Source organism: Telmatherina bonti, assembly GCF_933228915.1.
Source record: "Telmatherina bonti genome assembly, chromosome: 10".
Classification (NCBI taxonomy): domain Eukaryota; kingdom Metazoa; phylum Chordata; class Actinopteri; order Atheriniformes; family Telmatherinidae; genus Telmatherina; species Telmatherina bonti.
The window spans coordinates 30,291,689-30,315,109 of NC_136628.1; the positions used below are offsets into that span (position 1 = coordinate 30,291,689).

At 39.0% G+C, this 23,421-nt stretch overlaps 1 protein-coding gene across 1 annotated transcript; it reads left to right on the forward strand.

The window, feature by feature from the left end:
* The first annotated feature begins 873 nt into the window (after positions 1-873).
* ints2 (integrator complex subunit 2) lies at positions 874-20,673 on the forward strand. The gene is made up of 25 exons (XM_079247290.1): positions 874-979; positions 1,633-1,941; positions 2,059-2,197; positions 2,768-2,870; positions 5,299-5,412; positions 6,230-6,360; positions 8,738-8,908; positions 9,728-9,948; positions 10,079-10,204; positions 10,426-10,497; positions 10,762-10,876; positions 11,359-11,427; positions 12,422-12,556; positions 12,886-13,062; positions 14,397-14,511; positions 15,173-15,277; positions 15,377-15,541; positions 15,654-15,855; positions 17,683-17,808; positions 17,928-18,129; positions 18,267-18,548; positions 18,912-19,019; positions 19,192-19,297; positions 19,564-19,740; positions 20,126-20,673. Exons 2-25 carry the CDS (start codon positions 1,649-1,651, stop codon positions 20,305-20,307), a joined length of 3,636 nt encoding a protein of 1,211 aa, XP_079103416.1. The 5' UTR covers positions 874-979; positions 1,633-1,648; the 3' UTR covers positions 20,308-20,673.
* Positions 20,674-23,421: the final 2,748 nt, after the last annotated feature.

Here is a 23,421-nt window from a genome sequence, read left to right on the forward strand (position 1 = left end):
GTGATAGTTTACAACATTTAAACATTTGTAAATCATAGACTCTAAAAAACAAAACTAATTGTATGTAGGGCTATTGGAAATGTAATACAGAATAATTGCTATTTTGTAATAGGATTCATTTGCAAAAAAAAAAAAAAAAAAAAAAAATTACAAATTAAAACAGGTTTCGTTCACATGATGCGTTTTTATAAACTGCATGACGTCATCTACAATTTTCCATTCATTAGAAATTTTGCATAAGTGGAAGGTAATTAAAACTTTAATTACTTTTTTGAGCTGTCTGTTTAATCTATGTATATGAAATTAAAACATAAGGTGTACGCAAGCATGTTGCTGAAATAAGTTGTAAAGTCATGCAAAATTTTTTTCATGACTGCCTCCAGTCAAGGACAGGTTGTCCAGTGGCATTATTGGCACAGGCCCAAGGGCCCACGCCTACTTGGGCCCCACATGGGCCCCAGGTAGGGAAAACAGCAGCAGTTTGGACATAAAACAAAATGTACATTATGTATGTGTGTATTGCTACTGGTACCACTGGTTGAAAGATGTTATAAATGTCATTTCACAGCGTATCATTCAGAATTTTTACAATGTTGCGGTGGGGAAGGGGGCCCTGGAACACTCTCGGCCCAGGGCCCTGTGCACTTTTAATCCGGCTCTGCCTCCAGGAATAGCTCTGACAGAGCTAACGTTGCCCCGCTTCATTGACAGTATTATTAACCTAATTTTTACACATTATAGTAACTATAAGGGGGCAAAAAATATTAATACCGTTGTATGAAGGTCAAAATAAAGCGCTTTAGAGTTTCCATCGACCAGCCGGCATCAGTTGGATCAGGCTTGTCTGTAATTGGCTCAGTCTGGAGGAGTATCCTCTGTCGAAACACCGCTGGGCTGACTGTACGCAACACAGTCCGAGGTCTGAAGGCCTCCATAGTGAATTCTCCTTGAAAATCTCATAATAATTTCCGTAAGTGAGGTAAGTGGATCTTTTTTCAGTAATTTATTTACATTAAAATTTCCATGCATGTAGACGAGCCATACAGCATACAAGTATTGTCCTCTGACAAGCTAGCTTAGCTTAGCATTAGCTGCCAAGTAGCATCGCTTCAAAAGCAATTGAAACAAGTATGTATGTATTAGCTCTTCTCGGCTAGTAGCTAGCTCCAACAAACCACCAAGAGGTCAGTTTAAATTATTATTTAAAGAACATAAGATACATATTTTCGTGCGCTACCGTGTCTTTGGATGTGTATAAAAAAGTTTTACTTCACTAAAAGTTGATGCTTGTGAAGATATTCTGTCAGAAATTGTAATAATGTTAACCTCATTGTTAGCAACGTAATTATAACAACTCCACTTTTTTTTTTTTTTTTTTTTTTTTTGTTGCAACTGCTTCACAAAATTCAAAGTTGATTGACATGTTGCGCATTTGAGCAAAATAATATGTGGACTTTACCTTTGATTAATGCATGCATTTATATTAAAACTATTTACTTGTACATCCCCTGTCAGTTGAAATGTGACTACATTTTTTCATCCTGAAGCATATTAATGTATAATAAGTCAGGACAAGCCCAGAAACGTGTCCAGGAAGGGTCTCTTCACAGCTTGTTTTGCCTTTTCCCTCAGGGTTTAGTACAGAGAGATGGCAGACAGCACAGGGCTGCAGTTTGTCAGCTCCTATGCTTTTGAAGCCATGCAGAAGGTGGATGTGGTGCGCCTGGGTGCTCTTAGTGACCCAGAGTTGAGGCTTTTGCTCCCCTGTCTGGTAAGGATGGCTTTGTGTGCGCCTGCTGATCAGAGCCAGTCCTGGGCACAGGACAAGAAGCTCATCCTCCGCCTGCTCTCTGGAGTGGAAGCTGTCAACTCCATTGTAGCACTTTTATCTGTGGACTTCCATGCCTTGGAACAGGATGCCCGCAAAGAGCAACAGCTTAGGTATTGTTGACTTACTTCAGCATGACAGTGGCTGGTAAAGGTTTGCATCTTTGTTGTTCATCATTGGTACATACATTCTTTTTGGCTGTGTATTCAGTGTTTTGTGTTTAATGCCAGGCACAAGGCTGGTGGCTCCAATGGAGAAAGCATTCTGGTGTCACAGCTCCAGCACGGTTTGACCCTGGAGTTTGAACACAGTGATCCCCTCAGGAGACTCCGTCTGACTCTCAGTGAACTCCTGGCCATCATGAATAAGGTACACTGCCTAATTTAGTGAATTACAGTCAGGGTATTATTGTCTCTTAAACTAATGAAAATAGTTCATAGATTTTATTCTGATAATTGTTCACAGCTGGCTCCATAAAGATGTTGGTTTCTTCTTCTTCTTCTTTTTTTTTTTTTAAAGACATCTTTCTGTTTAGCCAGCATTGATCATTTATTGATAGAAAACCATAGACATGGTAGATTTTAAAGGTTAATGTCAGTCTCAGTCTAAGCTTTTGCCTTTCTTGTAATCTAGAAATCTGGGACAGGCATCTACTGTGTGTTTCAATATTATGGGAGAAAGAATGAAACCAGTAATGATACATTCATGAATTATTAAAATGTCTTGCCAGTGGAAATTTGTATTAAAGCAAAAGAATGAAATTGCATATATTTCTTAAATCATTTGTCAAACGCTTGTATCTAAAATTACTCTTAATTTTCTGGCGGCTGCTGTCTTATTGACTGAAATTGGATATTTCTCTGTAGCTTCATCTTTGTCTATTAGGATGACAACAGTGGCAAATCCACACAATCTTTGTTCTGTTTCCCTGTTTCTCAGGTGGCAGACTCCAATGGGGAGTTTTTCTTAAAGTCCTCTGAACTCTTTGAAAGCCCAGTATATTTGGAGGAGGTGGCAGATGTCCTCTGCATTTTACAAGCAGGTACACAGCTCAGTTATTTGAATTATTTATATTTAGAGGTGCTTCGTAAATGGGATTTTTTGGACACCAGTGGATTTTACACACAGGTGTGCTTATTCAAGGCAATGGATTCCAGTATATTTGTGACATATTTTATCTGCTGTTGAACATTTCTGTTGAAATAATGTCAATTAGGATGATTTCAGATGGACGTGACTAAAAATGAGAGTTTGAAGGATCTTAATTTTTCTTTTTTTGGGTGTGATCTTGAGAAAAGAACAGTTTTGGGTAGTAGTGTACTCACATTTACAGTGAGAACATACAGAAAAACTGTGATCCTTAAATGTAAAAACAACTGGTAAAGGAGACAAAGATACGACGGGTAATTTGTCAGACAAGCAAAATATAAAATAGCTTCGATTCAGCTGTTTGTTTGACTGCCAGTGTTAAACTACAGCCAGTATGTGCTACACAAGCATGCACAGCTCATTAATGCAAACATTTGTGAATAGGTTTAATCCAAATGAAATATCAAAAAGTTTTAGCAATGTGTGCATACACTAACAAGTAAAACTGGGAAAATAGAATCAGGATGAATCTAGACATGTTATATAATTCAAAAGTATAATCATATTCAGCATTTTTAATACAGCACTCATAGTAAAATTTGCAATATTTACATCAAGGTATGAGTCCAAAGACTGAATGCTGAAGGTATGAGGCACTGACTTTAATTGCCAGGGGGATGGTTGGTTGAAAAACACATTTTGTACAATGATAAAGCACATTGATCGTTCCATATAACAGCTTAGCTTATTTGGCTACATCTCTCAGCAAAAGTAAAGGACCTTTTTGGGAATGAGTAAAGAAAAAGACAACACTGGAAAGGATGAATGAAGGCAGTTTAAGTTAAGATTAAAAAAAAAAACACTAGAATAGCGCCAAAGGTGTATGAAGTAGAAGTCCTGCCATGTTTTGGGACCTACCTGTGCATTTAGAACAGGTGTTTTCACTAACAGACTCATCTACCTTGCAGTGGAGCTGAGCTTATTAAGTTCAGCCTGTTTAGTGACTGGTTGAAACAGCTGCCGGACATGACTTTTACTTTATGGCACCTGGATTATTCACCTCAGGACTGATTAAAGTCTAAATGGGGCTTCATTCTCTCATTCCCAACAAAAAAATCATTAAAAAAAAGAACGTCTTTTAAACTGTGTTAGTCAAGTTGACAGCTTTCTTTTTGTACAATATCTGTCAGACAAATATATTTCCATAAACATGCTGAATGAATCACTAGTACAAAAAAAATCTAAATTCGTAACCCTGACCCTTTTTGTGAACATTTGCTCACGCACTCAATGAATATTACTCAATTCATCCTAAGAGGGCCACAGTCAGGCAGGTTTCCCACATATTTGTACTTCAACACAGCTGACTCAAAGTAAAGAGTCATTGTCCAAAACTTGAAAGGCTTAATTTGATTGAGGTGTGCTCAAGCAGGAGTACATGGAAAACCTGCTGGTTGCAGCCCCCATTGGACCAAAAAGAGTACCCCTGGTTTGGATCTTCTAAAGTTCCACTGGATTGAGACTGAACGGACACATTGTCACCAGTTTGTATGCAAGAACTCCCGATAAGCAACATACTGGCTTATATAGTACAGTCTTTTGTACTTGTGATTGTTGAAATTATTTAAGTCCGTCTTGCTTTTGCTGATCTGAGGATCATGATGCTGACTTTGCTTACAGGTACAGCTTCCTTTATATGTTCTGGCCTGCTACCAGAAAATAATACACGTTTACAAGACTATTTATTCATTATTTTCACGTGGTATACATGCACATACAAGGACACATGGAGCTTGAACATGAGCATAATTATATTCCAGCACACCCAGTCAATGCAGTTGGGGATTGAATTGGTCCTGCAGGTCAACCAGACTCAAATGGGCCTAGCTTCTCTGCACATTTTCCAAATTTTCATCTTTGTGTGAAAATAGCAAAACGAAAGTCTGTTATTGTTGAGTGGCTAAGAAAAAATAAAAAAAAATTCACATTCACATACTGCACAGGTTGTCTACGTCTGGTGAGCTAAAAGTGGTTTTTGACAGTGTTGTTGTGAACTTCATAAAACCTTACAATATATCTCTGTTAGCTTGGTGAATGACACCCCTCGGGGGGGTTCTGTCTCTTTTTAACAGAGCAACTGGTGCAAAATCTATAAATAATCATGAAAAAACAAATCAAGATCTCCAAATTGTTCAAAATAATAATTAATTTTATTTTGACCTTAAGTACACAGACCTAATACATGCCAGTCCATAATCAGCTGCTGATGAGGCTTTAATAAGAGTTTTTTTTTTTTAAACTAAAAATGATGATTGTTGGTGATTTGTGCTTGCCTTTTACACATATTCTCACGTTTGTGTTTGTTTTTGTTCCCGTGTTAGAACTGCCTTCCTTGCTGCCTATCGTGGATGTGGCGGAAGCTTTGCTTCATGTCCGCAACGGTGACTGGTTTCTGTGTTTGCTGGTTGCCAACGTGCCTGACAGCTTCAATGAAGGTAATTTGTCTGTCTTCCAACAATGTGCAGGCTGTCAACAGATAGCATAAGATAAAGTGGCTGGTTAATTGGCGTTGCTAATTACATATGGTTAGTCAGAGTACCTTCTGTTGCAGGGACAGGACTTGACTAAACCTTCTATCAAAACCTTCCTGCGATGGCTTTATTATGATTATAATCAGAAAGTTATTGAAGTGCTGCCTCATGGTTTAAGCTTTCTTTCCATAGCTTTATCTATTTTCTCTCTTAATTATCCTCATGTCACTGGCTCAAGGGTGTGTGCATTTGTCTTTGATGATTAACATTCTTGTGTCTGATTCACACAGAGTGCTGTGTGTGTTTTTAGAGAGCCTGTTGTCCCCAGTGCCTCCTTATCACACAGGGTCAGAGCTAAGTCAATAGAGTATTTGTGTGTAGCATAGCAGTCATCATCAAGAAATCCTTTTGGTTTTGCTACTAGAAGAGACCGTGTTTCCTTGAACTGAAAATTGGGCATTTTGAACACCAGTATTGACTCAGTTGTCTTTATATGTTTCTTTTGTCATTTTAAATAATCATAAAAGTAATAGAGGTTTTTTATTTCAGAGCTTAACCATTATCTTACCCAGTTGCTTCCTTGTAAAAATAGAAATTCTCTTTGCATTTCGCAATTTGGGCTTATATAATGGTATGAGAAACACGGTTACAGTCAGTGATGTACTTAAAATGTGTTTTATTTGAGGACTGGTAGTCTGAAAAATCACACATTGAGTAATCAACATGTAAAATTCCTGGGAATGTCCTCAGGGTGTTAAAATGCACCTATCTTTTATTGTAGTTTGCAGAGGCCTGATCAAGAATGGAGAGCGTCAGGATGAGGAAAGTGTGGGTGGTCGGCGCAGGACTGAAGCCCTCAGGCAGCTTTGTCAGATGAACCCCTCACAAGCTCTCAACATCAGAGCCATGGTGGTGAGTTGCTCTGTTGATATAACTGCAAGGATCCTACTTAAGACCAGATTTTGCATAATCTGAAGCTACTCTGAGAGAAAAGTATTTATTCTGCATCTGAAATGGATTCTATTTATTATCTTGGAAATATAAATAGAAGAACAGGAAGATTTCTGCTGAAGTGCTTTTTTTGCCAAAGATTTTCTGCAACCATTTTTGACACAAATTTCTCATGTGTAAATTTAAATTAATAATTGTTAGTACATTTTCAACACCTTCCCCCTTGTTGTGAAGTGATGAGAAGAAGAAATGTTTGTATTGCAGGGTCATTGTTTGTGGAAGCACAATTGAATTATCTCGGAGTAATTATTTACTGTTACTCACATTATAAGTGGGTTTAATTATAAATTACAAATTAATTTAAATCTACGCAGCCTTACTTTTTAATGTGTTTCACATAATTACAATATTGTGGCTTAAAGACAGATGGCATCAAAACATGATTTTAAAAATCAAGGTATTGCTTCTGCTATGCGTCACACCCGAACGTGATGGGGTAATTTCTTTTCACTCTCAAGGACTTATGGATTAATAGGCTTTATTGTACCATCAGCTTTTTTTTTTTTCTTTACCAAGATTGACTCACATCATGAATGTTAGTAAAAAGGATTTTTCTCTTTACTGATTTATGCTGCAATACACTTTGTGGAGCTAACCCTGAGGGGAGAAATTTGTCTTCTTGCTTCCTTCCTTCTCTGAAGGAGGTTACAACACAAGGTCATTTATTGAACAAGGCCCCAGGAGGTTGTGGAAATTCATTGCCTTGTGGAATGATGCATCAGCAGGACCTTATGTGTTAGTGCTTGGACAGTAGGGCTTGAGCTAATGAGAATATCTCAGCAATGAGTACATGAATCGATCAGCATAACTGTAGATATTTAGTGTTTGTTAACATATGAAGCTTTGATGTTTTGCTGATCCCGGACAACAGACGGAGGTGATAACATACGTCGTCATTCAGTAGGAGATGCTAAATATTCCCATAGAATGATGAAGTAAATTAAGATCTAGATAATAGTATTTTTGGGCGATATAAATTTTTTGGTTAATGCAACGTTTAGGTGTTCCCAGTATATTATTCTTTTATTTATCTTATTAAACATCTTGAGCTGTCATATATATCCATCTATCAGTTATTTAACTTATTCATTAAGTGCTTTAATACCAGCCACAGCTGAAACAAAATGCTGTACAACCGAGATAAATAAAATTAAAACATAAAAACAATTTAAGTTCAATACAAACCAGTTAAATATTAACAGGTAAAATCAGTTCTAAACAAATCACACTTTAAGTGATAGGTTAATGAGTAAAAGTAGGCGTTAAGATGGTTTTAAAAATGGACTTCCCCCCCTCTAAGTTTACGTCTTGAACTTGGAACGACGAGGAGCAGCTGATCAACTGACCCGAGTAACCGAGGGGGAGGGGGAACGGTGGCGTATGGGACGCTAGGAGGGGTAAGACAAAGAATAAATCTGGAAAAGAAGAATAAAAAAAAAAAAACTATTAAGGCAAATACATTCATTTTTCCGGGGGGCGCAAGTCCAGTCTTAGTCTCAATAAGTCTCAACATGATCAATAGGAAAACTCTAAAGGAGCTGCAGTATGAAATCAAGATAGAACAACACATTTTTATTGCACAGAACAATAACTTTATTTTACAAAATTGATGACATTTGACTGACAAGTCCTTCAAACTTTGTCCCAGCTTTAGACCATTGGATTTCTGCTACATCTGAACAGTCTGTTGTCTAAGTACCGTTTACGTTTATCTCTTCATTCTGTTTTGTTTTATTCTATTCTACAGTCAATTAGCAGACACTTTTATCCAAAGAAACTTACATGTGAGAGTGAGAACAACACAGGCATGAAATCAAACAGTAGAGGACTTTATGGGAAGGTGCTTGTGGACTACTGGAGTCCAGTTTGATGCTGGTCTTTACATGTCGTGCTTCAGGGTTTTTAAAAAAATATTTTTACGATTGACCTCTTTTTTTCGCTACTTATACCACGCACAACAGATGTTAATTTATGACATTATTAACAGCTTTTTTTTTTTCCACAAACAAGTTTCTTTTTTTAACATTGAAATCAGTGTGGAAGAAAATGACATTTGATCAGAATCCAGATGACCCAGCTTTTCACCAGCACTTAAACTCACCATGTATTTGTGGAAGTGTGAGGAATCTGGATGAAAATGAAAAAGTGAAATCTAAATTCTTAAAATCCCTCCTGTACTCATTCAAATATGTTTTACAATATGTATGCAGAGGAACCTTTTTGAAATGCAGAAATGATGAAACCTGTGAGGTTATGTTTGTAATGTGTGTTTTCCCAGGTGGAGGAGTGTCACCTGCCTGGTTTGGGAGTGGCGCTTACTTTGGACTACAAACCAGATACAGCAGATGAGGCTGTCAGCCCACTTGTGTCTTATGTCAGTGGTCTTTTGCTGGGCACTAACAGCAAAGTGCGCACCTGGTTCAGCTTGTTCATTCGCAATGGACAACAGGTAGAGCGGCCGAGCGTCTTTAATGTTTTATAGCTAGCAAAATATGCATGAGTTGGACATAAAGCAAGCTTACTGCTTCACATAAAATGGTAAGTTTATTAATCTAAAGTCGTTGTGTTTTACAGTAAAAAGACAAATTTTAGAAAATAATCATTAGCATTAGTAAAGTGGTAACATGGACAATTGCAACAACGAAATAGCTCAGTAAAACCTTATTTTATCTTTACCATAGAAACAATTCCTGCAAATAATCTTTTTAGTGCAGATTTGCTTTTTAACATTGACGTATCTGTTTCAATAATGCAAGCACACAAGTCGTATCAAATACATGTCTGTCATGAGAGTTTAGCACCTTGTACCAGTGTGGGTTTTGTTTAATATCACCTTAGTCTTTCGTGTGCTGTGAGCTGTGGCATTAAATGTCACAAGTTTAAGCTAACATTTAAAATATATTCATAGATGTAGTTGGGATCATGTGCCTTTTCTTCCTCCTCCTATTTTAGCTGTTTCCTTCTCAGCACTTTTGACTGCAGTCTGTAGGAAAATAAAGCCTTGAGCTGGGAGGGAAAGATGGAGAAATGTACAGAAATGTTTCATCCTCCCTAAGGCTAATCTGTTTAGCATTTTATGGATTTAAAATGCTGCCAGTATTTTCAGAAATTGAATGTCAGCAACTTTATAAATGAATTTACTGTTTAAAGTCATTTATTTTGGGTGGAAAGCCAAACATTCTCTGATGTTTTAGTTAAAAATCAAGACGTTATCAGCTGTGTGGACACATTTTACTTCTGTCTTCCCTTCTTTTCTTTGTGTTGCCAGCGTAAGAGAGAAAGCAGCTCAGTGCTTTGGCAGATGCGTAGACAGTTGCTGCTGGAGTTGGTGGCCATCCTGCCACGTTCACGCAGCACCCATTGTCCCAATGATGACAACATAGAAGAAGAAGGGAGTTCGGGGTACTCTGGCCTCAGGGAGGAGCATGTGGTGAAGGCTAGCGCTTTGCTCCGACTTTACTGTGCCCTCATGGGCATTGCTGGACTCAGGTAGGGTGCACTTACACTCCTGATTTGTTGGATCATTTTTTATTTGTATATTCTAGTTTTCCTCTTATGTTTTTTCTTAAATGTTGAACTTTAATTAAAATAGTTGATATCAGTGTAATTTACATTCTAGACCTACAGATGAAGAGGCAGAGCAGCTATTGCAGCTGATGACCAGTCGACCCCCCGCCACTCCTGCTGGTGTTCGTTTTGTCTCTCTGTCCTTCTGCAAGCTGCTCGCCTTCCCCACTTTGGTCAGGTGCATAAAGCTAGTCCTGTTATCTGCTTGTTTTTGTTTTTCTTTTATTAAGGACACAATATGGTTGTGAGCACAAAGCCTAGTCAGCCACTAATAGCATTGTGTTTAGATTTTTTTGGCATTACATGCTGATAATTAAACTCCTGTTCTATGTTTGGGGGCATTTGAAGGTTTTATCTTTTTATATACAGATTGAGCATTATTCTTGTGTGTTTTTGTAGCACTCCAGAGCAAGAACAGCTGATGGTCATGTGGCTCAGCTGGATGATAAAGGAGGAGGAATACTTTGAAAGGTGGGAAAAATAAGTGTGATTTTTCTATGTAATGACTCACATGTTACAAGAATGATTGTTGTTGCTCCATGCTACATATCACAAATGTTCACATATCTGAAATTATATCAGCCAGACTTGAATCATAACTAAAGAGCTACATGACTGTGAAAGGTGTGTGTTGTTTTGCTGAAAATCTGTTTTGTGAGTTGCTGGATTATCAACAACCTTAAATGTCTTTTCTTCAACTGCTTCACTTGCATATGTGTGCGTTCCTCCTTACAGTGCTGCAGGCGTGTCTGCTTCTTTTGGAGAGATGCTATTACTGGTTGCCATGTATTTCCATAGCAACCAGCTCAGCTCCATTATTGAGCTGGTGTGCTCCACTTTGGGGATGAAGGTAAGGTTCTAGGTGGGCGGGGGAGAGACATTGATCAATACATTTGTCTGGCTGACCAGGTATCAGCCCCACTTCTCCACAACAGCAGCAGAGCATATAAAGACCATATCACTAATGAAACACTCGGAGCATACACATATCCAGCAAGACACTCCATACCCTGTGGCCAATTTTCCATTTTATTACTTATTAAGTGCACTATTGTTTTCTGTGTGTTAAATAGTTTTCCTGTCTCTGCGTATTTTCCACTAAGATGTGTAATGTAATTGGATTTAGAGCCTGTTTATTTGCACCCCATAGGCAATCCTTTCAATTGAGTGTTGTGCCTGCCATGTAGAATTTTCTTATGAAATATGAAAGGAGCAAATTACAAAACACCAGCACTGCTGCCTGCAGGTTGTTTTCACTCACAGCGACCCGACCACTTTCAGTGTTTTTCATTGTTTATTTATTTCTTCTTTGGGGCATTTAACTCTTTACAGATTGCCATCAAGCCCAGCTCACTAAGCAAGATGAAGACCATCTTCACACAGGAGATTTTCACAGAACAGGTACATAAAGTATCTGTTCATTTTGGTCTACATTTTCTGCTCACAATGACTAATTACCTGCTATTTTAGTTGTTTTATCCCCAGGCCTTAATTCTCAGTATGTCAATATTTATTTTGAGGGCTCAATTAAATTGTTTTTAGATCACCTCAGATTGCTTTTTTAGGAGGCAAGTCTGCAGCAAGTTGTATGTTTTATATATGACGTCAGCTATCTAGGGATGCCATGATTAAAGATTTGAATGTCATGAATACTTATTTTCTTGGTACAATTATTGAAAAAAAAATTCTAAATTTTACTGTTATTATTATTATTATGCATTAATTTCCTAACTCTAAACGTATAAAATTACATTTAAATCACTCATTGTAGGGCTTTGTTTTTATTAGGGCTGTCAAAATTAATGTGTTAATGCAAAAATATAAGTCTGGAATTAAAAGATTTTATTTTTCTTTATTTTTCTTTACAACAAAACAGTTCTATGTCGTATTAGACAGCTAAACGTGGCAGAACATCAGTTAGAGAAGCTGATTTTGGGTGTGGGTAACTTGTCACAACTGAATGCACCAAAAACCACTTTATCTCCCTTATTTATCATGATTCTCACAGTTTTACATTTAGAGAATGGCAGGATTACGGCACATTTAATATATAAAATAACTTTATTTTTGCTCCTTGTGAAAAGTGAGCTGATCTAACATTGTGGTTCAGACATGATCTTTTACATAAAGTGACGATACTGAGGAATCTTTCCAATTCATTAATCATGATGCAATACTTCAATTAATTGTGAAATCAAAACATTTAGTTAGAAAACTAATGAATTATTTTATAATTTGTCGGTTATTATTTTGATTTATTGCTTGATTGATCTCAAATTTGGTTAAATTCACCAATAAATACTAGATCTCTTAACTTTTTACGAAAGCGTATTCTTATGAAATGAAAAAGATCCAAATCTGTGTTGCTAATATATCTCTTGTTCTTGTTGTAAAGGTGGTTACGGCCCATGCAGTTAGGGTTGCAGTGACCAACAGCTTAAGTGCCAACATCACAGGGTTTCTTCCCATTCACTGCATCTACCAGCTGCTTCGGAGTCGCGCTTTTACAAAGCACAAAGTGTCCATTAAGGTAACACACTAGAATGATTTTGCAGTTTTTTTAGCAAAAATATTGGAGGTATGTACTTTGCTTTGCTTTGTTTAAAAATTTTATTACATTTCCTTGATTAATTTTATGTTTTAAGAATCAGGTAAAATGACTGGTTCCTTTTTCTGCACAGTTTGAGATGCATTACTTACTGAGTTGAATTATCAAGTAGGTAGACCATTAAATTACTGAAACAAAATGAAAAAAGTAACATATTGTATATCTTACTTATTCACCTGACCTTCAATGTGCTAAGCTAAGTCCATTTATCCCAATAAAAATGTGGTGCTCTCCACGTGTGAATCTTCCAGGACTGGATCTATCGTCAACTCTGTGAAACAACCACACCCATCCACACCCAACTGATTCCTCTTATTGATGCCTACATCAACTCCATCCTCACTCCAGCATCCAAGGCCAACCCTGAAGCTACCAATCAGCCTATCACCGAGCAGGAGATCCTCAGCGTCTTCCAGAGCTCTGCAGGGGTGAGTCATTCCACTTCGATTTGTTGTTTAACTTTGCTCTTCACCACCTTCACACTGCAATAGTCTCTAATCCAGTATGTGTATTTGAGGTTCATGTTATCTCAGTGAAATCTTTTAAAAATCCTTTTACATCAGCACTCTGGGAAATGAAACCCTCTTTAAACTGCTCTGCTTTGTTGATTTATTTTTATAGACATGATTCAGCAACCACACACGGTACTTTATTCCCTATTTTCCCTAAATTTGTGCAGGCTGAGTGAATGTTTTTTTTTTTTTTTTTTAACCTGTAAAGCTGTGGATACTAAATGTCAAATAACCAGTGAGTTGCAGCTACAACACAACAATCAAATGTTCTAAATTTGTTTATACTATATTGAAGTTTTTTTTTTTTTTTAATCAGTTTAGACTTGGTTGTAAAATGATATTCTAGTTTAGAAAACCAGTTTTCTAGCAATCATCCTCACATTCACTGATGATGCTGAAGCTTGTTACATACTCCACGAGAAGCAAAAACTGTGTTCTTGCTCTCGAGGCTGCAAGAACACAATGTTATTCGTCAGGTCCATTCATACTCCATGAGAAGCTTCATCTGCAGCTGGGAGGGGTCACGGTGGGGGGGGGGGGGGGTATGTCGGCTTTTATGTGCAGTGAACCCGGTTGTTTCCTCCACCGCCTTGGTAGTTCTGTTTTTACCGCCGTTTATCTGTTTGTGTTCAAGATAACTCAAAAAGTTATGGACAGATTTTCATGAAATTTTCAAGAGTTGTTGGAAATGTGAGAAAGAAGAACTGATTAAATTTTGGTGGTGATCCGGATCACTGTTTGGATTCAGGTACTTTTTCAAGGATTCTTTAAAATTGTGCTTGACGGAGCTCCGAGTGCTTTTCTTGTTTCATATTTAAAGAGGCAACTTTGTCCGCCTCAGGGTGGGTTGTTCACGCAGCTGGGTTCGAGTGTTTTAATGCCACATGTTGTAAAAATGTTCGTACTTTCTCACCACGTTAATCAGCTGTTTTATCAGTACAATCCGTTTTACCTGGAACAGCAAAAACGCGGAAGCGGCAACTCTGCTTGTTAACAACGTCCGCCTCAAATCTCCGACCAATCACACGATACTTCTCTTAGCCCCGCAAGAAAAAAGTTCTACCAGCCTGATGTGTCGAGAACTTTGTCTAAACACGTCTTAGAGAACAAAATGACGTCATTTTCTTCTTGGTACCCCGAGAACAAGAAAAAAGCTCTCGCTTCTCATGGAGTATGTAACAAGCTTAAGTCATCTTACGCTGACAGCCTTTCACTCATCACTGTTATGTCTGCCTCTCTCTCTTGGTTAGCAAGGGGACAGTGGTCGAGGAGGACGACAGCACTATTCCATCACCACACAGCTACTCATCCTTTACTACATCCTGTCTTATGAAGAGAATCTGCTGGCAAGCACTAAACAGCTGGGTACGTATCAGGCAATAACTATCCCAACAAAAACACGACTCTGTTACACTGTGCTTATTTTTTCTATCTTTGCTTCTCCTAAGCACTTGCATTGTCATTTGCCTCACCAAAGACTGCTTTGCATGCGAGTCTGAAGGAATTTGTCAGAAAGGAAGCGTTTGTCCTCTGTTAAGTTGTAGGAGAAGGTCTCACTCTGGATCTGTAGTCATTCATCCTTTTCTTGCTTGGCACTGAGTGCTGATTGCTTCATAGAGCATGAATGGATGGTTGACAAAGAGCCAAGTACAATGGGCTGCAGGAGCGAAGCTAACTAGGACAGGTGTAGGTTAGATTGAGCATTAACAGACTAGTCAGTGTTTATTGTCTCACACAACGAGCTCTCCTCTTGCCCTTCATTAGGCCAGATTTATGGGGGAGTTTATGCTCATCTCTTTAATTGCTGTGTTTACCCAAGTGATCCCACAGCTTTCAAGGAGGGAGTAATGAAGCCCATCAGCAGTGGTAATGAACCACATCAATGAAAAATCACTTCTGCGTTTCTTTAACGCATCGGCAGAGTGGCGGTAGTGTCCTTACACAACCAAATAAGATACTCGCCGTTCTTCTGCTCTTTGCACTCTCTGTGTTCACTGTTTTACCATCTGCACTTGTGTTTTTAAAGCTCTGATGCAGAGGAAGCCAAAGTCCTACTCAGCAGCTTTGATGGACCAAATACCCATTAAGTACTTGGTTACCCAGGCCCAGGGGCTGCAGCAGGAGCTGGGGGGTGAGGATAAAAATATCTACATCTACATTTATCAGACTAAATGCACAATAAGTGCCCAATAAACAATAAACCAAAAAAATAACCCGTGGTTAATTTCAGGTCTTCACTCTGCCTTGCTGAGACTTCTTGCCACCAACTACCCCCATCTGTGTCTGGTGGAGGACTGGGTGTGTGAGGAGGAAGTGACTGGTACCCTGCCCTTGCTAAGGAGGATGATGCTTCCCAGCAATACTTGTCGATACACTCAGAATCAACTTCACCAGGGTGAGCAGGGTGGGAAAAATGAGGCAGAAAAATTTAACTGGGACAGAAATACAAGGTGCCAAGATCCTCAGGAATTGTCATACAAGTTCATGCTTTTGCGTGTCGTCTGCAGCCTTCCAAAGGTTACCATCCAGCAGCCCCAGGCTCATGCAGATCCTGGAGCATTTGACTCTGCTTTCACCTGGAGACCTGATACCTTATGCAGAGGCCCTCACAGCCAGCATGGCTCTGTTACTGGAGCCGGCTGTACCTCGCCGCATACTGCAGACCCTCAACAAGCTCTGGATGGGCCTTAACACTGTAATGCCACGCAGGTATATCATTGGACATAACTGATAATCTGAAGTGATAATGTTGCTTTTACAAGAAAGCATGTTTTCATATTTTCATCATTTCATGTAAATTCTGTCTCCATGGATCAATTTAATTCAGTTCAGCTTTACTTGTATAGCGCCACTTTACAACAACGTTGTCACAGGGCACTTTACATACACATCGTTTTAAGCCAGTTCATACATAGCCAATAATAGAAACCAACTGATTTTGGATAGTTTCTTAAACTTTTTTTTGTGCTATCTGTAGTTGTTTCTAGTGAAAGGTAAGTGGTAGTTAATTTACTTGAACTGCGAGACATTGCTAGAATAGGTGGGCTAAAGGAAAATCCTTATAGTCCAAGGCTACGTTCAGACTGCAGGGCTTGCTGCTCATATCGGATGTTTTTGTAAAATCCGAATTTTTTGAAAGTCTGTTCACATTTCCGATCAAATGTGACTTGTATGTGATCTCCTGTATGAACCTCATGCGCACCAGAAGTGTCCCGCATGCGTAGAAGACACGGCGACGTGCAGTGAGCGTGCGTGTGACGTCTTTGTGTTTGTGGAAGTAAATATGGATGGTGACAGAGCATTTGCTATTTTAAAAGTTTTGTCCAACTGTAAAAGTTAAATAAAAATTAAAAGTTTTGTCCAACTGTAAAAGTTAAATAAAAATTAAAAGTTTTGTCCAACCGTAAAAGTTAAATAAAAGTTAAAAGTTTTATCCAACCGTAGCCACAACATTGTGAATGGGTTCGTTTTCAGGAGACGTTTACGGAAGAGGAAAGTAAAAGTTTTGGTCAAGGACTTTTGTGGAGCTGTGGCAGCAACAACTGTAGAGAGAAACGTTTGGGTTCGGAGTCGCAGTCAGGATTGGTGGGAGAGTGATGTGAGCGCATTTACCGATAGAGTTCAGAAACAACAAACGCAGAATAATGACGGTTGTCGCATGTCAATGACGCGTCGGTCGGATTAATGCGACCTGACCGTTCAGACTGAAGCCGCATGGCAAAAGATCAGATACATATCGGATTTAGGACCACATATACAAGCGGCCTGGGTCGCATTAGAAAATATCAGATCTGTGTCGTTCAGACTGTTGAGAAAAGATCGGTTACAGGTCGCATAGGGGCAAAAACATCGGATTTAAGTCACTTCAGCATGTAGGGTGAACGTAGCCCAAGTTGATGCCATAAACTGAAAGCTGCTTGATTATTGTGTGAATTGATTGAGCAAAGTTACTTTGTCAGCTTGTGTGAGTTCTGGGAGATGAGGCTCGCCCTCATTGCCTCAAGGCCTGAGGGAGCACAGTTACCTTAAGCTACGAGCAGACATAGTATTGATCTAAAAAAGGCCTGTAACAAGAACAGCTTAGAGGAAGAAGACTCTTTCTTGTAAATGTTAGCGATTGTTACCCCCCTTAACCCTCTTTTGTGTCTTCTTTGCTTCTTCTCCCATGCTGAGTGTTGCAGAAAGAGGCCACGATGAATGTAGGGGGGCAGCAGGGTCAAATTTCACATAGATCCAGAGGAATGATAACTGTGCAAGCAGCCTGAAGAGAGCACCTTCTGTTCGACATTGGTCTGATAAGAGGGATTGAGGGTGAAATGCTTCCACTTGTCAATATATGAGTAAATTAACTAATTGAAATTGATGCAACGGACACCAAAGTGGCCCTTACTTCATGGATTGATTGTATTTTTAATCTTTTTCACCTTTGGAATAAAACTGCGAACAAGGGAGAGAAATAGCCTGGACAACTTTTCAGCTCTGTAAAACTTGATGAGATAAGAATAAAAGGAGCTTCTAATGTGTTTTGTGCTGCAGGTTGTGGGTTATGACAGTGAACGCCCTCCAGCCTTCAGCTAAGCTGCTTAGGCAGCAGAGGTACACACAGAATGACCTGATGGTTGATCCTCTGATTGTGCTGCGCTGTGATCAGCGGGTGTACAGGTAAATACTGGTCCAGATCCCAGTCTGAAAAGGCTGATGGGTACGACAGATAGTGGGAATGTTTAAATCTCCACATCTGTCTGTGAACATTTCACTCATTTTGTTGTTGTTTTATCCAGATGTCCTCCTTTGATGGACATTGTCTTACACATGCTAAACGGCTACCTGCTAGCTTCAAAAGCCCACCTACAGTGCCACTTGAAGGAGACGGCGGACTTTGATCGGCAAAGTCAGACAGTTTCAAACCTGGGAGTGTCTGGTCAGCCGGACACACCTGAGGTCACCAGGGAGGAGCTGAAGAATGCACTTCTAGCTGCGCAGGTATTTTAGTATTTTAACTACTAACAAACATAATCAGAAAGTTATGAAAGGCTCTTGACTGTGTCTTCATGCCACATGATTTTAATTAATATTTGATCAATTAACAAACATAGTAACTTGTGTCTGTTAAACTCCAGGACAGCGCAGCAGTTCAGATTCTCCTGGAGATTTGTTTGCCAAACTCAGAAGAGCAGCAGCTGGGGGCCACCACAGAGAGTCTTTTGAAGAGAATTCAGACCCCCATGCCAGGGAAATGCAAACAGGGCAGCCTGGGGCCGGTAGACAGGGGGATTGTAGAGGACCCTGAAACAGAAGGAGGCCTGCTGAGCGACTTACGGGAGGTGCAGTGTCTCATCTGTTGTCTACTGCATCAGATGTTCATTGCTGACCCCAACATTGCCAAGTTGGTTCACTTTCAGGTAAATTCAACTGATGGATTTCGTCATTCTCACATTACTGCTTTATCTGGCTTAAAAGGAAAATTAAAGTTCTCCTTGAAGAATGAAGTCACGTTGACCCCATTAGTCATCACATTCTGCTACAGCGTCAGTAATAAGTGATCGCGGCTTTCCTAGAAGTAACAGACAGCCATATGGTGGACTTTGTCAAACCAATCCTTCCTGTTACACTAATCCACGGTGATCCAGAAGCGGCTGTGTGTTTGCATCCACTCACACAAATGTCAGATTGGACTTGTGTGACCACTTAAATACATGATACATTACTCTGTCCTTGAAGTTAAATGTAATCTAAATATTTCCTTTTCTCTCCTTTCCTGTCAGGGTTACCCTCAAGCTCTGCTGCATCTAACCGTGGCAGGCATCCCCTCCATCCATATCTGTCTGGACTTCATCCCAGAACTGCTGGCCCAGCCCCAGTTGGAGAAGCAGGTGAGGCTTTCCAACTTCCCCTCCCCTCTTTTTTTTGGCATTAAAGCCAGAGCATCTCTTACATTGCTGTGTTTTTTTGGTTTTTTTAAAAATTCAGTTCTGGTAGGGGGGGTCTTTACTGAGTGAATGCTTAATTTGCACATGTCTCATGTCTTTGTGCTTGTCCCTACAGATCTTTGCCATACAGTTGTTGTCATACCTGTGTACCCAGTATGCCTTACCCAAATCTCTGAGTGTTGCCAGGTTGGCCATTAGTGTCATGGGTACTCTTCTAACAGGTCAGCAATCATTTTTTCTGATAGTTGCATCTTGTTTGACTCACAGTCCTTGTTGCTACTTAGATATGCTCCCAGTAAACTGACTGTGCAAAGTGCACCAGAGTTCAGCTTTGCACAGCTTGTCCAAATCTTTTCCTTGTAGCTCAGTGCCACCATCTGGTCTGCAGCTGACAGTGCAGCACAATGTACCAGACTATTTCACACTGTACCTCATGTTTGCACAGCTCGTGTGTGTACTGCAAGCTTGTTTGTGCTCTGTTTTATAGTGCTGACTCGTGCCAAGCGTTTCTCCTTCTTCATGCCAACCCTTCCGTGTCTGGTGGCTTTCTGCCAGGCTTTCCCTCCGCTTTATGACGATGTGGCAGCTCTGTTGATACAAGTGGGCCAGGTTTGTGCTTCTGATGTGGCCACCAAAGCCAGAGACATTGACCCTCTCATCGCTCGTAAGTACAGGTCATCATTTGGGTTGAACAGTATTTTGAAATGTGGTACCAAAAAAGTCTGTATTTATGAGCTACCACCAGTCATCAACAGGATTAGGTTTTTTTCACTGTTTGGATGATTATCGCTTTATGAATCTACTGTAGCTTAGAGATTGTAAAAGGATTTTCACCATATAATCTAGACTTTAACCAAAATATTAAATTAATCTAATCTAATCTAAAGATTAATGTCTATATTATGTGGTGAAAAACCGTAGAAGACTTAGAAGTCTGGAGCTTCAAGGAAATTTGAGCTCATCATATAAAATCCTTTAGTTGAGAAAACAAAACAAGTTGCAAGCAATTTTTATTTGACTTTGTTTTTAATCCCTTTTTTTTTTTTTAGGTCTGCAGAATCTAAAAGAGAAACCTCAGGAGGCTGTGCATCGAGGGGCTGGCTCCTCTAAGCTGACTTTACCCCACAAGACAGCGGAGGAGCTGGTTGGAACGGACCCTGATGTCCAGATCTGCTACTGCATCGAAGCCACCTTTATGGACATTATCAGCTCCACACTTCACGGACTATAGAGCAGACGCACATTTTCTACTGGGAGCAGAGGGATTTCACTTGAACCAACAACTCCAAACACTGCCTTTAAAAGACGCCATTAAGAGGGCTACTGTCAACACAAATCAATCAGTTGCAACAGACTCTATTGTCACTTGTGTTCAGGGCTTTCAGGTAAGGACAGGTTGTGGCTTCTTCTCGTTCTGTGCCACATGGGTCACCATATCCATTCTACTCTGTTCGGTCCCAGTCATGAACTTATATTGTGAAACTAAGTATTTCATTATTTGCTGAGTACTTTGAAAATATGTGAAATTGTTCCCTCTCACATGTTGTACAAAGCACTAAAGTAAAGCTGTTGAATAGGTTGAATTTTTTCAACCACAAAAAGCTTATTTTTTTTAAATCTGTAACTGTTGTATGTTTTTGCTTTAAATTGCTCAAATGAAAATGTTGCTTTGAATGTGTAGAGCTTTTGTACTGTATTTGTTTGTAATAAAACATTGGAAATATTTGACTAATAAGTTACTCACACAGTTTCCCTTGAAAGCATTTCCTCACTGTGACACTCTTCAGCGGCTCATATTCCGTTAAAGTAACCACTGTTGGCAACTTATTGTCAAGGAGGCTGCAGAGCCAAACAGGAAAGCAGATCTTCCAGTATTTATGTCTCCAAATATCCTTTATGCTTTCTCAGCTGTCAGACACGATAAATAAACCAAAGTACTCAATGTGTGATAATACTTTAATTAAATCACTCTGTAAATCACTGAAATAACACAAGATACATGGCAACAGGGTGTATAGCAGTCAGTGTTACAATACATACAATTTAATAATTGACCACTGCACTCATTTATAATAAAACTGCAATTGTAAGAACATGATGTGCACTGAAAGATTTTAGTATCATGGGTTTAAAACTTCCTTTCACATGCAAAACTTACGTTAATGCATGTAAAATACAATTATTCAACGCAAAAATATATATTGCATACACTTAAGTTTCAAAGACGATTAATTACTTATTTTTAAATCAATAAGAGCACAAAATGCTGAGTCATGGTAATTAAAGACACGCGCACATTTGCGCAGCTGTTGTTGATTGACATGGAGAAGAACAAACGACGGTCGGCGTGAAGAAAAACTGTTTCCAAAGAGAACATTTAATAGACAAAACAGATTCATTTGAAGGATATCACATATTACTCAGCTGGGGGGAAAACGGGAGGTGTTGGGTAAGTGTTTTTTGTTTTTTTTTTTTGACACCAGAGCTTTCGCCAGGTGTTCTCACCTGCGTTTGTTACTGTAAGATTTAGCGGTTTGTTCTCGTATGAGTTTAGTGGCAGCTGACAGGACTAGAGTAAAGTCAGTCTCCAGGCTGAGCTGCTCTTTATTGTCTCAATATGATCATAAATTTGGATCGTTAAAGGACATCCTGCATGTTCAGTAGAATTAATTAATAAATCAATAACAAAATCTCATCAATTCAGCTCCTTAAATTAGGCAATTTATTTTTAAATGTGAGACATCTGCATAGGTTGTCCTGAAGTTTTACCTAAAACATTTCCTTTTTAAATCCAGACTATTATTTACTGTTGACAATGAGTTAGAATGAAGCTAAAACTGCTGATTCTCCATCCAAACTAGCACAAAACTTGACAAAATCTGGCAACCCTTACTGGGCCAGAGCTGCCTTAGTTTTTGCAAGTGGCTGTCAGAAAACAGCATCCCACCATGAGCTACTTGACTTGATCTGACCCCCTTTCAGCGACATGGAAACAGAGCTAATAATGTTCACAGAGAAGTCAGGACACTATAAACTTTGGATCACTGGTACTTTCTTTGAATTAAACAGCTTTTTAGCTCTTCAGCGGCCGCTTGGCTTGTTTTAGTAAAGCTTGTTTGGTTCTAAAAGTGGCTTTATTGTGTTGCTTTTGCACACTGTGACAGCAGGCATATCTCAGTAGTATTCTTTACATAATGTGAGCCGTTAGTTGGATTGGAAACAGCCTTGCTTTTCTGTGAAGTCTTAAAATACAGTGAAACCACATAATTCAATTCTCCAACTTCTCCCTTTCAGCAACTATTACAATGCAGGTGGGAAAACTTTATGCACGAGTGTGTTAATGAAATGTATAATCATGGTGTTGAAGCATGAGCATGGTGGTCAAGGCCCATTGTCCTGCATGTTTAGGATGTTGCCTGTACTTGACAACAAGCCATTAGGAGAGCCTTTTCATTTGAATTAGAAGTGCTGGAGCAGGAAAACATCTAAAACTTACAGGTTTGCGGTTCTCGAGTGTTGGACACAGAGAAAACTACAGTAGGTGGTGTTGAGCAGGCTTGATGTCTTAATTTTTTGCAGTACCAAGCTAAATAAATTAAATATTTCATGTTATGGGGATCAAATTTCCTCACAGCTGCGAGCTTGTTTCCGGTGTAGAAAAGACCCTGTGTATTGCTTAATGAAATGTATCCTGGAAAAAGGTCAGTAAGATGCTGAAATCAGTTTTTTAAGGTGTTTTTTCAGCAGAAGATTATCCTGCATTACACTGTCACGATTTATGATTTACTATTATGTTTCAGCAAATCAATATATCAAAATGCGGTACACCATTTTACAGCTTTTCAAGAGTGTAAGCTTGAGTTTTAAATGGACATTTTTCACATGAACAGAAAACCAAAGACTAAAGCCATCAGCAGATGGCCGTAGTTTATCAGTAGAACACAGTATCATTTAGAAAAAGGGACTATCTAACCAATAATTCACTTACACCATTATAGTTTCTGGACTAATGATGAACACTGTTGTCACACCTGCTAATATATTTAATTATAGGTCTGTTTTTGTTGCCTGTAAAGGTAGAATCTTGGGAAACTTACCTTGTTTACTTAAATCGGTGAAAGTAAGAGAGGGACAGCTGCTTTCTTAGGTATTTAATAAAGCACAGTGATATGGATGGAAATGAAGGCTTCATAACTTCACAGCATGGAATTTTTCATTTAATTTAATTTGATACTTGTTTTAGTTGACTTTTGCTTTTAGTACCATAAAGATGCATGATGGTAAATACAGTCATATACTGTACATAGTCATATGCATCGAGGCAGATGACTGCCCTCCCTGAACC